Source organism: Talpa europaea, assembly GCF_964194135.1.
Source record: "Talpa europaea genome assembly, chromosome: 11".
Classification (NCBI taxonomy): domain Eukaryota; kingdom Metazoa; phylum Chordata; class Mammalia; order Eulipotyphla; family Talpidae; genus Talpa; species Talpa europaea.
The window spans coordinates 10069802-10084405 of NC_140078.1; the positions used below are offsets into that span (position 1 = coordinate 10069802).

Here is a 14604-nt window from a genome sequence, read left to right on the forward strand (position 1 = left end):
TCCTCCCCTGGCTGGTGATCTTTTGGCTTCTTTGTCTTGCCTGGAACAAAGGAGTTACTGCCTCCTGGTGTCAGGACTGCTGATTTCTTGCTGAACTTCCTGGCCTTGGAATCACCTCTGGGCGGGGCAGCATTTGGGGTGGAGCTGACTCCTGCATAAACAGCGAGGCCAGGCACCTGCCCTCAGAGCCTGCCCTGTCCCCACCATGAAGTCCAGTGGACTCCTCCCTCTTACGCTTCTTGTCCTGGGAACCCTGGCACCGTGGGCTGTGAAGGGTGCCGGAGATGGTGAGTGGGACTCGCCCTGGTACAATCTTGATGCTGGGGCAGAAGTGGGAGTTCTTGGTGGTGTGGAGAGGCCCCTTCTCTAGCTGATGCAGCCCCGTAGTCTGACAACCTCCCTGAGGTGGGTCCTGCCCACCTGGGCTCCCAGGTCTCGTGAGGGTCTGAGCATGAGGAAATGCTCCTGACTCCGCTGTCCTCAGCCCGGGTCTCACATCCTCTGTGCCTTTTCTGTTCTCTACTGCGCCACTCTGTTTTGACCTTCAGACTCTGTCACGTGGGTTTTGTATCTTCTAAATCTCTCCTCCCCCACCGTTCCCAGTTGTCTCTCTGCCTTGGAGCACCCTGGCTTATCCCTGGGGCAGAGACCCTTGGCTGACACCCGGAGGTTTCCAGCTGCTGTGACCTGTGTCAGGGTGTGTGGCTCATCCAGCATCTCATCTTGGCCCCTGTGGACACTCCCCTGCGGGAGGTTCTCTCCGGAAGGTGGGGCTTGGCTCTGGTGTCACGATGGCCCCTGAGCCCACAGGCCCCAGCTGAGCTCTCGTCTCTGTCCTCAGAAGCTGTGAAGGCTGGCGGCTGCCCATATAGAGGACAAGTCCGGTGCTTTCGATATGAGGACCCTGAATGCCAGAGTGACTGGCAGTGCCCAGAAGAGAAGAGATGTTGCCCTGACTATTGCGGAATCAAATGCCTGGACCCTGTAAAACTCTCAAACCCAGGTGAGCAGGTGGCAGAGCTGAGGAGAGGTGTGAAGCAGAGGACAAACCTCAGGGGGAGGGGTTGGGTGGTGCTGAGGCTCGTGTTTCTGCTGGTCAGGGAGTCACACTGCCCCAGATAGGAAGTAACCCATGTGGCTGTGGACACTGACACTTGCCAAAAGGTCTGGGTCCGGAAGCAGGCCCATGGGGAAGTGCAGGGCCTTCACCTGTGCTCTCCTCTCGCCAGTGAATAAGCCTGGCCAGTGTCCGGCCGTGTATGGAGAGTGCATGATGCTGAACCCTCCCAACCACTGTGAGACAGATGGCGAGTGCGTGGGCAACCTCAAGTGCTGCAAGGGCATGTGCGGCAAACTCTGTGTTACCCCTGTGAACGGTAAGGAGGGTGGAGCCCTGTCCTCACACCGCCCCTCAGTCTCATCCCTCTGAGGGCCAGGTGAATGACTCACTCTCTTTTTATTCCTTCTCAAATTTTAATCATCTGCCAGTTGTTTGCATATCTCTGTAACTTTGGGGTACAATCTCGCACCTCCATATGTCACATGCTTCCCTCAGCCTCCACCGGCCTTGGGGCAAGGAGCCACAGGGCCCCTCAGAGCTCTGGTTCTGCTGCTGCCTCCGTGGCTGGGGCCCTGGCAAGGGACCCTGCGAGTCCTTTCCCGGGCCCGGAAGTGGATAGATGAAAGGGAAAGTGCTGGAACGCCCCTGCGGGGAAGGACTCGGTACTGGGGTTGTTTTCGGCTCCGTCTTTACATCCCTGTCCGCTGTGCAGCGGGTGTGAAGATGAACTACTCTAAGTTTGAGTCCAGAGTTTGACTGTAAAATTGAGAGACTGTCCCCCGGAGGCAGGGGTGGGTGGTGCTCAGGCTCATGTTACTGCTGGTCAGGGATTCACACTGCCCCAGACAGGAAGGGAGCACCTGGCTGTGGACACTGCCACCTCCCGGCGGGTCTGGGTGTGGGGAGTTTCCTGGAATAGTCTCTTAGGACAAAACTCTTTCATCTGCATCATCCCTCTGCTGGCTTTTTTCTATCTCAGCAGGTTCATCGAAAGGAAAAACTTGGCCATGATGTTGGTTTATGTGGAAGCTCTGACATGATTTCCCCTCACATCTGATTGCTGCCATTGAAAGAGGCTCTGGGTTATGCCCTGTGTGTTCTGGGAATTTCCTCTCTCCACTCAGACTCGCATCACAACACATTCCAAGGTGAAGACCAGGTTCTACCACTAGCATGTCCTTCGGGGAAAGCCTTGACACAGAGAAGCTTTCAGGAAAGGCCTGTTGATTGTTGGATAAATAAATGAGCATTTTCTCTCTGCACATCCTGTCCTTGCTTCATTGTGGAGTCCATGCTGGGTGGGGTACAGAGGGGGTCTGGAGTGGGGGCGCCCTCCTGTTCTTGTGTGGAAGGAGGAGGCTTATGGACTGAACAGTGCTGAGTTTGCATCATGAGTCTGACAATGCTCACTCTGTGATTTGACACAAGAAACTTTCCTAATCTTAATTTCTTTAAATGCAAAGTACAATGGAAACCACTTTGTGCCAGTGTTGGGGTATTGGATACACAGTGGGTGTGAAAGTTGCAGCCATGTTACTTGACTACACCATGTTCTCCAACACATGTGGACACTCTCCTCAGCCTGCATCTGAGTCTCTTACATTTCTTCTCCTTCCCAAGACACTATATCATGTATATAAAATGAGCTGAGAGGAACAAGGTGCGCTGACGATCAGCCCAGGGGAGGACCAAAACACTCTGTCCATGGTGTCTTGGCACCAGCATGGCCAAGAGAAGCACAGTGAAGTCATGTGCTGGGTGGAACAGGTCTCTACTCCCTCTAGGGAAATAAGAAGGTCAGTGGCCTCTTGGCCTGCGCCCCATGACCGGTGGGTCTGTTCCCACAGTAGCTGCAGAACAATTTGCCTCCATGCCTGGTCCCTCTTCATGCTGCAGTAGAAGGACTCAAGCTTTGTCCCCAGAGCACAGCTACGGCATGGGGCAGGGAGTAGCTAGCCATGTGGTGCTCAGACAGGAGCTCCTCGGAGTGAGAGAAGGGATAGGTATTTCCTGACTCATGATGACCCTGTCTCTGAATGTCTTGGGAGTAGTATTCCAGGCCTTTCTCATGTAGTTGAGTGGGGAGGCCTTTCAGGCGGCCTTTCTCTATGCCAGGATACTCATGTGGTGGGTGCTCCATTGGCCAGGACGACCTATTGGTGGTGATGGTCTCGAGTCCATGGAGCAGATGAGTAACATGAGCAGGATTCCAGAGCAGGGCCAGCAAGGACCAGAATTCTATGATCTGAGGAAGCAGGGTTATATTAGATAATGATTAAAATAAAAACACTTACCACAATTGTGTTTCCTGAACAAACCACTATGAGAATATGCTTTGTGCTGCTTTGAACCACTGTTCCGTTCGTTACCAGTGGATGGACAGACGAATGTGTGAGAAAGACCTGAAGAGGGGAGCTGTTCTGTTCATCATGAGTGTAGTAATCACCTCACCCTGGCTCCCAGGGAGCCTCACCCTGGTTATGCACACCCCGGTGGAGTCTCTCCCCCGTGTTTTCCACACAGATGGTCCGTGTGACAACAGAATGCTGTAGAGTGACAGGAGTCATGTCCTGATGAGATTAGATTAGCTTGGCATGGCACTGTGGAGCGTGTGCTCCCCCGGTCACCTGCTCTGCAGATCTCAGCTGCCTCATCATGGGGACCCAACCACAGGGAGGTGGTCTGCAGGGCGGTGAGCCCAGGGCTCTGGCCGTAACCTGTGTGGAACTGAGGCCACGACGATCACTGAGAGAGCTTGGAAGCGGGCTGCTCACCCGCCTGGTCCCGTGATGCAGTCCCAGCAGACAGCTTGATCATAACCTGGTGCCTAATGAAGCCGAGTATCTCCTCGGATGCTGATATTCAAGTATTATCTATTCTCAAGTTTCCAGTGTCTTGCAGGCAGATGTGATAGGACAATGTGAGCAAGAAAACCTAATAGGGCCTCCCGGGTGGCGCAGTGGTTGAGGCTGGGTTGCGAAGTTGCCCGCAGCCTCTGCAGCGCTGGTTTGATCCTCGGCCACCGGGTGAGGGTCCCACATGGCGCACAGACTCTGCTGCCACCCATTGCTCCCCTCAGCAGTGTACTTTGTCTGTTCTGCTCCCCGCTCTGGCTCTGGTGAATTCTCTCGCCCTCTCGAGCTTCTGACTGTACCTAGTCCTTGTATAAATAAATAAATCTTTTTTTTTAAAGTTTTTTTTTTAAAGATTTATTTATTTATTCAAGCATTGGGTACAGTCAGAAGCGCGGGAGGGTGAGAGAATTCACCAGAGCCAGAGCGGGGAGCAGAGCAGGCAGAAGGACCGAAGTACACTGCTGAGGGGAGCAGCGGGCGGCAGGAGAGGTCTGCGCGCCATGTGGGACCCTCCTCTGGTGGCCAGGGAGCAGCCGGGGATTGAACCAGCACTGCAGAGGCTGCGGGCAGCTTCGCAACCCAGCTCTCAACCGTTGTGCCACCGGGAGGCCCAAATAAATAAATCTTTAAAAAAAAAAAAAAGAAAACCTAATAGACCTAGAACAACATTTACCTATGCATCAAACGTAGTATCGAATAGTTTGGTTCTATAACTTAATAGGTCATCAGCAGTGGGGGTGAGAAACTGGTATTTGACACAGAAAAAAAAATGAAGCAAGGTTTATACTTCAAACTTCATAAATTAAGTTGCTGATGAATTCTTACCTTGTGTGAAAATCAAACTTTAAACACTTTTAAGAAGATATAAGCTGTTCTTCAGCAAGGACTCTTTGCTCAAAATTGACATAGAAAGTGTAATCCATGAAGCAAGAGGATGATAAAATTGACCACACCCACATGAAATACCAATCTTTTTGAGAGATGCCACAAAAACACATTTTGGATATTGATGCTTCTCTCTGGAGCTCTGTCCCCTCTTGCACAGCAGGTGCTTCAGTTCTGCAGCCACGGAGATGTGTCCCGCTTCCTCTTCTCACTCCAGCTTCGTACACAGGTTGCTGTGACTGCACTCCAGGCCCACATGCAGCTTCAGCCACAGGGAGGTCCCTGTCAGGCTCACCCAGGCATCCCCTCTTCCTGTGTCCTTGCATGGAGCTAACTCTGAGTGTTGTGTCTTTCGCTTGTAAAACCGAGTGGTGTCACACCTGCTTCATGCACTTGGACACGTCCAGGTGACGATCGTGAGTGCACTGCTCAGTGCTCAGTCCTAGCAGGGGCTCAGAACTTATTCAGTGTAATGACCTTATGGAGCCTGGGTATCGCGGCAGGATTTAAAAGTGGGTTGTTCTCATTCCAAGTCTGTATTCTTTCCATGAAAGTCACTGAAAACAAACAAAAGACATAAACCAGCTATCTGGGGTGTGAGCCCAGATGAGAGAACTTGGGTTGGATCCCTTTGTACAAGAGTTTGATCATCTCTTTGCTGTAGGGTCCTGCGACCATCACCTAGTCCACAACTGGGTGTTCTCCGCAGAAGTTTAATGAAATGTGCACTCAGGAACATTTGGAAAGCAGACATATTTTACGCACATGCTCAAAGAAAACACACACTTGGCAAAGCACGTGAGTCAGGCGAGGAGGAATCAGTGCAATGCAAACACATCCCAGCTGCCACCGAGACCATGTTCACCCTCTGTAGATTTTGTCACCTTCTCAAGCTATTTCCTTACTGAAAGGTCACAGAGAAAACAGTTTGGTCGTATTTTTCCAGTCAAAGTAGGCAGATGTCTTCCTTTTGGAAGGAAGAGAAGGGACAAGATCCTGGACTGAAATCTCAGCACAATTCCCTGCTCAGCTTCCTCTGGCGTTGACTTCCCGGCGCCCTCTGCAGAGTCAGACATTTGCTGCATGGACCCAGACCCTTCCTCCTCATGCTGGGTCCTCTGACCCCCTCCTACTGATTTCTTCTCTGAGGGGAACCCCTCTCACATTCCCCAGAAATGCAGAGAAGAATCTGACTGGACGTGCAGCAGAAGTTGGAGCCAAGGGAAGCGTAAGAGGGACAGAGTTGAGCTCTGGGTCTCTGGCCCCAGGACAAGGGGAACCTCCAAGACTCTCTTCGTTCCAGCCCCTCCTTGGCCCCTCTCTGCAAGCGCTGCTCCCCTAACTCGCCTCTCCCAGGGCCACACCTACACCTGGCCTGCCTTCTGGGGCTTCTGCCTGGGGCCTCCTCACTTGAGGGAAAGGAAAACCATGAAGCACGGAAGAGGGTCAGAGGCCACTGGGCCTCCTCCCTGGTCTGCTCACTACGTCACTCGTGTTTAGTGATTCAGCCACAGCATTTTTCCCCCATTGGGAAATGATCCTTTCTTGAAGTTTTCCTTCATGGCCGTTCAGTGGCTGGGCCACGACACTGCTCCACACCTGGGTGTGGTGGCTTGTGTCATTACACTCAGGGACTTGACACGGTGATGAAAGCGCCTGACACGTTTTTCAGAATGTGGTCCCGTCACGAAGCCTCTCACAACTGTGCTGAGGGAGGACAGAGCAACCTCAGAGCAATGATGCAAGCGGCACTGAGGAAATGCGTTGGGAATTGCAGAGGGAAGAGGGTGAATCTCTTCTCAGTCCCTGTCTGTCTGTCTGTCTCCATCTCCATCACTAGCTCCTGTCTATCTGAGTATCGAGCTGTGACACACAAGATGCACAGAGAGACCGATGTAGGGAGGAGAGAGAGTGGTGCGGGTTGGGGTGAGGGAGAGACGGCGGGACTGGCACACCCTGGCGGGTGCCATCCTGGTGCCTGGCATGTGCCATGTCGGTGGTGCCAGAGCGACATTCAGCCAAGAGCTTGTTGCGCTCGTACAGGACCTGCATAGCAGCATCCGGGAAGTTTTCCTGCTTCAGAGAGTCTGTCTGAAGGCCTCACCCAAAGGGACGAGACATCCTCACGTTAGGGACGGTGCTCTGGTTGCCTCGAAGCTCCATATTTCAGTGTTTGATCACATTACAGAAAACCTTCACGGCAACACCTGGGCTGGCAGTTGACCACACAACAGGCGGCCGTGGCCTAGTCAGGTGACAAACATGACCCACCCACACGCGACACAGACCACGGCACTCCTGCCTAATAGGGGAGATGCCAACTGGTGGTGTGCAGAGATCTGAGACCGGTCACATGTGCCCAAGAGACTTGCTAAGGGTAGAACCCCCTTCCTTCTGCACTTCTGCTTTGAGGATTATTTACTTAGCATTTTCCACATGTCAGCAGAATAGACTGGGGTGGAACAGAGCAAATATTTCAGAGACCATAGATATCTGTTGGTTGAGTGATCTGCCACCTGAGTTTGAGAAGGACATTGCATTGAGGAATCAGCAAATCTTTTTGTCATCCCTGAGAGTCCAGGATGGGGAGAGCTGGAGGGGCGGCCGTGGTCACAGTTGAGCGACCACACCTCTGGGTCCAGCTGCAGCTCCAGTAGCATCTTCCCATGGAGGTGCCTCCCCTCTGCACCGAGGAGGCCAGTGGCTGGTGTTCTAGGGCATGCAGGGGTCACATGGACTCTCCAGGTGATCCTTCTTTTCTTCCTCCCTGGCTGTTGCTCTTTTGGCTTCTCTCTTACCTGGAACAAAGGAGTTACTGTCACCTGGTGTCAGGACTGCTGATTTCTTGCTGAAATTCCTGCCCATGGAATCACCTCAGGGCGGGGCAGCATTTGGGGTGGAGCTGACTCCTGTATAAAGAGCAAGGCCAGGCACCTGCCCTCAGAGCCTGCCCTGTCCCCATCATGAAGCCCAGTGGCCTCCTCCTTCTGGCGCTTCTTGTCCTGGGAACCCTGGCACCGTGGGCCGTGGAAGCTGCTGGAGATGGTGAGTGGGACTCGCCCTGGTTCAATCTTGATGTGGGGCAGAGGCGGGAGTTCTTGGTGGTGTGGGGAGGCCCATTCTCTAGCTGATGCAGCCCCGTAGTCTGAGAACCTCCCTGAGGTGGGTCCTGCCCACCTGGGCTCCCAGGTCTCGTGAGGGTCTGAGCCTGAGGAAATGCTCCTGACTCCGCTGTCCTCAGCCCGGGTCTCACATCCTCTGTGCCTTTTCTGTTCTCTGCCTGCCCCTCTCTGCTTCGTCCTTTAGCCTCTGTGCCTGGCCGTCAACCTGTCACATTGGTTCTATATCTATTAAATCTCTCCTCCCCCACCGCTCCATGTTGTCTCTGTCATGGTGCCCCCTGGCTTATCCCTGGGCAGGGACCCTTGGCTGACACCCGGGGTTTCCAGCTTCTGTGACCTGTGTCAGGGCGTGTGGCTCATCCAGCCCGTCCTTCTCCGTGGGGGTCAGGCAGGCATCTCCCCTTGTACCTGTGGACAGTCCCCTGTGTGAGGGTCTCTCCCTGGTGGGGCTTGGCTCAGGTGTCACGACGGCCCCTGAGTCCCCAGGCCCGGCTGAGGTCTCGGCTCTGTCCTCGCAGCTGTGAAGGCTGGCGGCTGCCCTAGGGTACCACTAGCCAAGTGTATTCGGTTTGAGGACCCTGAATGCCAGAATGACTGGCAGTGCCCAGGAGAGAAGAGATGTTGCCCTGGTCTGTGCGGAGTCAAATGCCTGGACCCTGTGAAACTCTCAAACCCAGGTGAGAGGTGGCAGAGCTGGTGAAAGGCATGAAGCAGGGGACACAGCCTCAGGGGGCAGGGTTGGGTGGTGCTGGGACTCGTGTTCCTGCTGCTCAGGGGGTCACACTGGCCCAGAGAGCCAGTGACCACCTGGCAGTAGACACAAGCACCTGCCAGCAGGTCCATTTCCAGGTCAAATCATCTGGTCCTAAATTCAGAACTCTGGGCAGTGGGTAGCAGCCACCCAGTCAGCACTGACCCTGTCCCCTGCAGTGATGGGGTCTGGGGTTAGAGCGGGGCAGGCTCTACCTTCAAGGGACATGCAGGCCTCTCTGGAGGAAGTGGGGGTCATGGGGCTGGGGAGATCATTTTGTCTGTGGAGGGTGGAACAGGCTGGGTCCGGAAGCAGCGCCGTGGGGAAGTGCACGGCCTTCACCTGTGCTCTCCTCTCGCCAGTGAATAAGCCTGGCCAGTGTCCGGCAGTGTATGCAGAGTGCATGATGCTGAACCCTCCCAACCACTGTGAGACAGATGGCGAGTGCATGGACAACCTCAAGTGCTGCAAGGGCATGTGTGGCAAAGCTTGCATTGCCCCTGTGATGGGTAAGGAGGGTGGGGCTCTCTGCCCCCCTGCCACCCCTCAGGGCATTCCCTCTGAGGGTCATGTGAATGAGAAGGGGATTGGGATCCATCTCCCCTAAAATCTCTGTCTCACTTTCCTGTCTTTTACTCGCTCTCAAATTTTATGCATCTGCCAGTTGTTTGCATGTCTCTGAAACTTTGGGGTACAGTCTCGCACCTCCATATGTGCACATTCTTCCCTCAGCCTCCGCCGGCCTTTGGGCAAGGAGCCACAGGGTCCCTCAGAGCTCTGGTTCTGCTGCTGCCTCCATGGCTGGGGCCCTGGCAAGGGGCCCTGTGAGTCCTTTCCCGGGTCCAGAAGTGGACAGAATGAAGGGAAAGTGCTGGAACGTCCCTGCGGGGAAGGACTTGGTACTGGGGTTGTTTTCGGCTCCATCGCTATGTCCCTGTCTGCTGTGCAGCGGGTGTGAAGATGAACCACTCTAAGTGTTGAGTCCAGAGTTTGACTGTGAAATTGAGTCTTTATCGGGCTCCTCATGTCACAGCTCTTTAATCTACATCATCACGTTGCTGCTTTTTCTATCCTAGCAGGTTCCTCGAAAGGAAAATTTTAGCCGTGATGTGGTTTATGTGGAAGCTCCGACATGATTTCTCCTCACATCTGATTGCTGCCCTTGAAAGAGGCTCTGGGTTCCTCCCCGTGTTTCTGGGAAATCCCTCTCCCCACCCAGACTCGCATCACGACACATTCCAAGGTGAAAACCAGGTTCTACCACCAGCATGTCCTTCGGGGAAAGCCTTGACGCAGAGAAGCTTTCAGGAAAGGCCTGTTGATTGTTGGATAAATAAATGAGCATTTTCTCTCTGCACATCCTGTCCTTGCTTCATTGTGGAGTCCATGCTGGGTGGGGTACAGAGGGGGTTTGGAATCGAGGCCTGTCCTGTTCCTGTGGAAGGAGGAGGCTTGTGGACTGAACAGTCCCGAGTTTGCATCATGAGTCTGACAACACTCGCTCTGTGACTTTATACAAAAACTTTCCTTTATCTGAATTTGTTTAACTGCAAAGTACAATGGAAACCACTTTGTACCAGTGTTGGGGTATTGGATACACAGTGGGTGTGAAAGGAGCAGCCATGTAACTTGACTACACCATGTTCTCCAACACATGTGGACACTCTCCTCAGCTTGCATCTGAGTCTCTTACATTTCTTCTCCTTCCCAAGACACTATATCACATATATAAAATGAGCTGAGAGGAACAATGTGCGCTGACGATCAGCTCCAAGGGGGACACCAGGCACTCTGTCCATGGTATCTTGGCACCAGCATGGCCAAGAGAAGCACAGTGAAGTCATGTGCTGGGTGGAACAGGTCTCTACTCCCTCTAGGGAAATAAGAAGGTCAGTGGCCTCTTGGCCTACGCCCCATGACCGGTGGGTCTGTTCCCACAGTAGCTGCAGAACAATTTGCCTCCATGCCTGGTCCCTCTTCATGCTGCAGTAGAAGGACTCAAGCTTTGTCCCCAGAGCACAGCTACGGCATGGGGCAGGGAGTATATAGCCATATGGTGCTCAGACAGGGGTACCCCCAAGTGGGAAAAGGGATAGGTATTTCCTGACTCATGATGACCCTGTCTCTGAATGTCTTGGGAGTAGTATTCCAGGTCTTTCTCATGTAGTTGAGTGGGGAGGCCTTTCAGGCGGCCTTTCTCAATGCCAGGATACTCATGTGGTGGTTGCTCCCGTGACCTGCTATTGGCCAGGACCACCTATTGGTGGTGATGGTCTCGAGTCCATGGAGCAGATGAGTAACATGAGCAGGATTCCAGAGCAGGGCCAGCAAGGACCAGAATTCTATGATGTGAGGAAGCAGACTTGGATTAGATCATGATAAAATAAAAACACTTATCACAATTGTGTTTCCTGAACAAACCACTATGAGAATATGCTTTGTGCTGCTTTGAACCACCGTTCCGTTCGTTACCAGTGCATGGACAGACGAATGTGTGAGAAAGACCTGAAGAGGGGAGCTGTTCTGTTCATCATGAGTGTAGTAATCACCTCACCCTGGCTCCCAGGGAGCCTCACCCTGGTTATGCACACCCCGGTGGAGTCTCTCCCCCGTGTTTTCCACACAGATGGTCCGTGTGACAACAGAATGCTGTAGAGTGACAGGAGTCATGTCCTGATGAGATTAGATTAGCTTGGCATGGCACTGTGGAGCGTGTGCTCCCCCGGTCACCTGCTCTGCAGATCTCAGCTGCCTCATCATGGGGACCCAACACAGGGAGGTGGTCTGCAGGGCGGTGAGCCCAGGGCTCTGGCCGTAACCTGTGTGGAACTGAGGCCATGACGATCACTGAGAGAGCTTGGAAGCGGGCTGCTCACCCGCCTGGTCCCGTGATGCAGTCCCAGCAGACAGCTTGATCATAACCTGGTGCCTAATGATGCCGAGTGTCTCCTTGGAGGCTGATATGCAAGTATCATCCATTTGAAATTTCCCGTAAGTAGTCTTGCTGGCACATGTGACATGACAAATACAGCAGGAAAACCTAATAGACTTGAAATATATTTACCTACATAGGAAAACTTATTATCAAATAATTTGATTCTATAAATTAATAGAATCAGTGGTGGGAGTCAGAAACTGGCTTTTCAGACAGAAAAAAATGAAGCAAGGTCTATACCTCAAACATCTCTCTCTCTCTTTTTTAAAGATTTATTTAAGAACCTGGTGTACAGGCCGAGGTGTGGGGGGTGAGAAGATTCAACAGAAACAGAGCAGGGAACAGAACGGGCAGACTGACTGAAATACACTGCTGAGGGGAGCAGCAGGCGAGACAGGAGAGATGTGCTGCGCCGTGTGGGTCAGCTCCCTGTCCGGGGATCGAACTTGTGCTGCACTGGCTGCAGAGCAATTTGTCTCCAGTGGCTTCACAGTGCTGTACTTAACCCCTTGCACCACCAGGGAGGCCCATACTTCAAACTTTTCAGAAAAGTAAATTTCAAATGGATTCTTGCTTGGTATGAAAATCAGTTTTAAACTGTCTGAAGAAGATATAAGGTGATCTTCTGAAGGACTCTGTACCCAACATTGACATAGAAAGTGTATCCATGAAGCAAGAGCGTGATAACATCGAGTACATCCAACGAAATTCCAATCTTTTTGAGAGGCCACAAAAACACATTTTGGATATTGATGCTTCTCTCTGGGGCTCTGACCTTCTTGCACAGCAGGTGCTTCAGTCCTGCACGCGCAGAGACGTCTCCCGCTTCCTCTTCTCACTCCACCTTCCCACACAGGGAGCCCATGACTGACTCTAGGCCTGGATGCAGCTTCAGCCTCAGGGAGGTCCCTGTCAGGCTCACCCAGCACCCCCTCCTCCTGGCACCTTGTTGGGGCCAACTGTAAGCATTGCGTCTGCCACTTGTAAAACCGAGCGAGTGTTAACACCTGCTTCCTGTACTCAGACGCGTCCAGGAGATGACTTGTGTGTGCGCTGCTTTCAGTGCTTGACCCTAGCAGGTGCTCGGTCCTAATTCAGTGTAATGATCTAGTGGAGCCTGTGTAGAGGGGCAGGATTTGAAAACGGGTTGCTCCAATTCCAAAGTCTGTATCTTCCCATGAAAGTCACTGAAATCAGGCAAAAAGCATAGAAACTGCCCATCTCGGGGTGTGTTCCCAGATGAAGGAGTTTGGACCATCTCTTTTCTTTCGGGTCCTGCTGACCATCACCTAGTGCGCCAGTGGGTCTTCTCCCCAGAAGTTTAATGAAATGTGCACTCGGGAACATTTGGAAAGCAGACATATTTTACGCACATGCTCAAAGAAAACACACACTTGGCAAAGTACGCGAGTCAGGCGAGGAAGGAATCAGTGCAATGCAAACACACCCCAACTGCCACCGAGACCACATTCATCCTCTGTAGATTTTGTCACCTTCTCAAGCAACTTCCTTATTGAAAGGTCAAGAGAAAACAGTTTAGTCGTATTTTTCTAGTCAAAGTAGGCAGATGTCTTCCTTTTGGAAGGAAGAGAAGGGACAAGATCCTGGTCTGAAATCTGACCAAGCACAATTCCCTGCTCAGCTTCCTCTGGCGTTGACTTCCCGGCATCCTCTGCAGAGTCAGACATTTGCACCAAGGATCCCAGACCCTTCCTCCTCATGCTGGGGTCTCTGACCCCTTTTATTGATTTCTTCTCTGAGGGGAACCCCTTTCTCATGTCCGCAGAAATGCAGAGAAGAATCTGACTGGATGTGTAGCAGAAGTTGGAGCCAAGGGAAGTGTAAGAGGGAGAGAGTTGAGCTCTGGCCCCAAGACAAGAGGAACCTCCCAGACTCTCCTCCATTCCCAGCCCCTCCTTGGCCCCTCTCTGCAAGTGCTGCTCCCCTAACTCGCCACTCCCCGGGCCACATCTGATCTGGGGCCACATCTGCATCTGGTCTGTCTTCTGGGGCTTCTGGCCTTGGGTGCTTCACCTCAGGGAAAGGAAAACCATGAGCAGGGGAGAGGGTCAGAGGTCACTGGGCCTTCTCTCTGGTCTCCTCTCTATGTCACTCATTATTCAGGGATTCACTCCCTGCACTTTTCCCCATTGGGAAATGATCTTTCATTAACATTCCCTTCGCAGCTGTCACTCAGCTGGCTCAAAAGATCTGATTTGCTGGGAAAACTGAGCTCAAGAGACTTGCTAAGGGCAGAACCCACTTCCTTCTGCACCTCTGCTTTGATATTGTTTACTTCACACTTTCCATGTCGCAGGCATGAAATAGGACTGAGGTGTAATGAAGCAAATAATTCAGAGATCACAAAAATGTGTTGGTTGAGTGATCTGCCACCTGAATTTGAGAAGGACATTGCATTGAGGAATCAGCAGATTGTTTCGTCATCCCTGAGAGTCCAGGACAGGTAGAGCTGGTGGGACAAGGCCCTGGTCACAGTTGAGCGACCACACCTCGGTTCAGCTGCAGCTCCAGAAGCATCTTCCCATGGATGTGCCTCCCCTCTGCACCTAGGAGGCCAGTGGTCGGCGCTCCAGGGCATGCAGGGGTCACATGGACCCTAGAGGATCATCTTCAGCCCAGCTTCTTCTTTTCCTCCTCTGGCTGCTGGTCTTTTGGCTTCTCTGTCTTGCCTGGAACAAAGGAGTTACAGCCTCCTGGTGTCAGGACTGCTGATTTCTTGCTGAACTTCCTGCCCATGGAATCAACTCTGGGCGGGACAGCATTTGGGGTGGAGCTGCCTCCTGTGTCATAAGCGAGGCCAGGCACCTGCCCTCAGAGCCTGCCCTGTCCCCACCATGAAGTCCAGTGGCCTCCTCCTTCTGGCGCTTCTTGTCCTGGGAACCCTGGCACCGTGGGCCGTGGAAGCTGACGGAGATGGTGAGTGGGACTCGCCCTGGTACAATCTTGATGTGGGGCAGAGGTGGGAGTTCTTGGTG

General features: G+C 52.8%; 1 protein-coding gene across 1 annotated transcript; it reads left to right on the plus strand.

The window, feature by feature from the left end:
* Positions 1-205: 205 nt before the first annotated feature.
* LOC311179411 (antileukoproteinase-like) lies at positions 206-9237 on the plus strand (the record flags this gene model as incomplete). Its single annotated transcript, XM_084246622.1, has 7 exons — positions 206-287; positions 842-1003; positions 1230-1376; positions 2040-2064; positions 8466-8599; positions 9036-9182; positions 9224-9237. The coding sequence occupies 7 exons, from the start codon at positions 206-208 to the stop codon at positions 9235-9237; spliced, it is 711 nt and encodes a 236-aa protein (XP_084102748.1).
* Positions 9238-14604: the final 5367 nt, after the last annotated feature.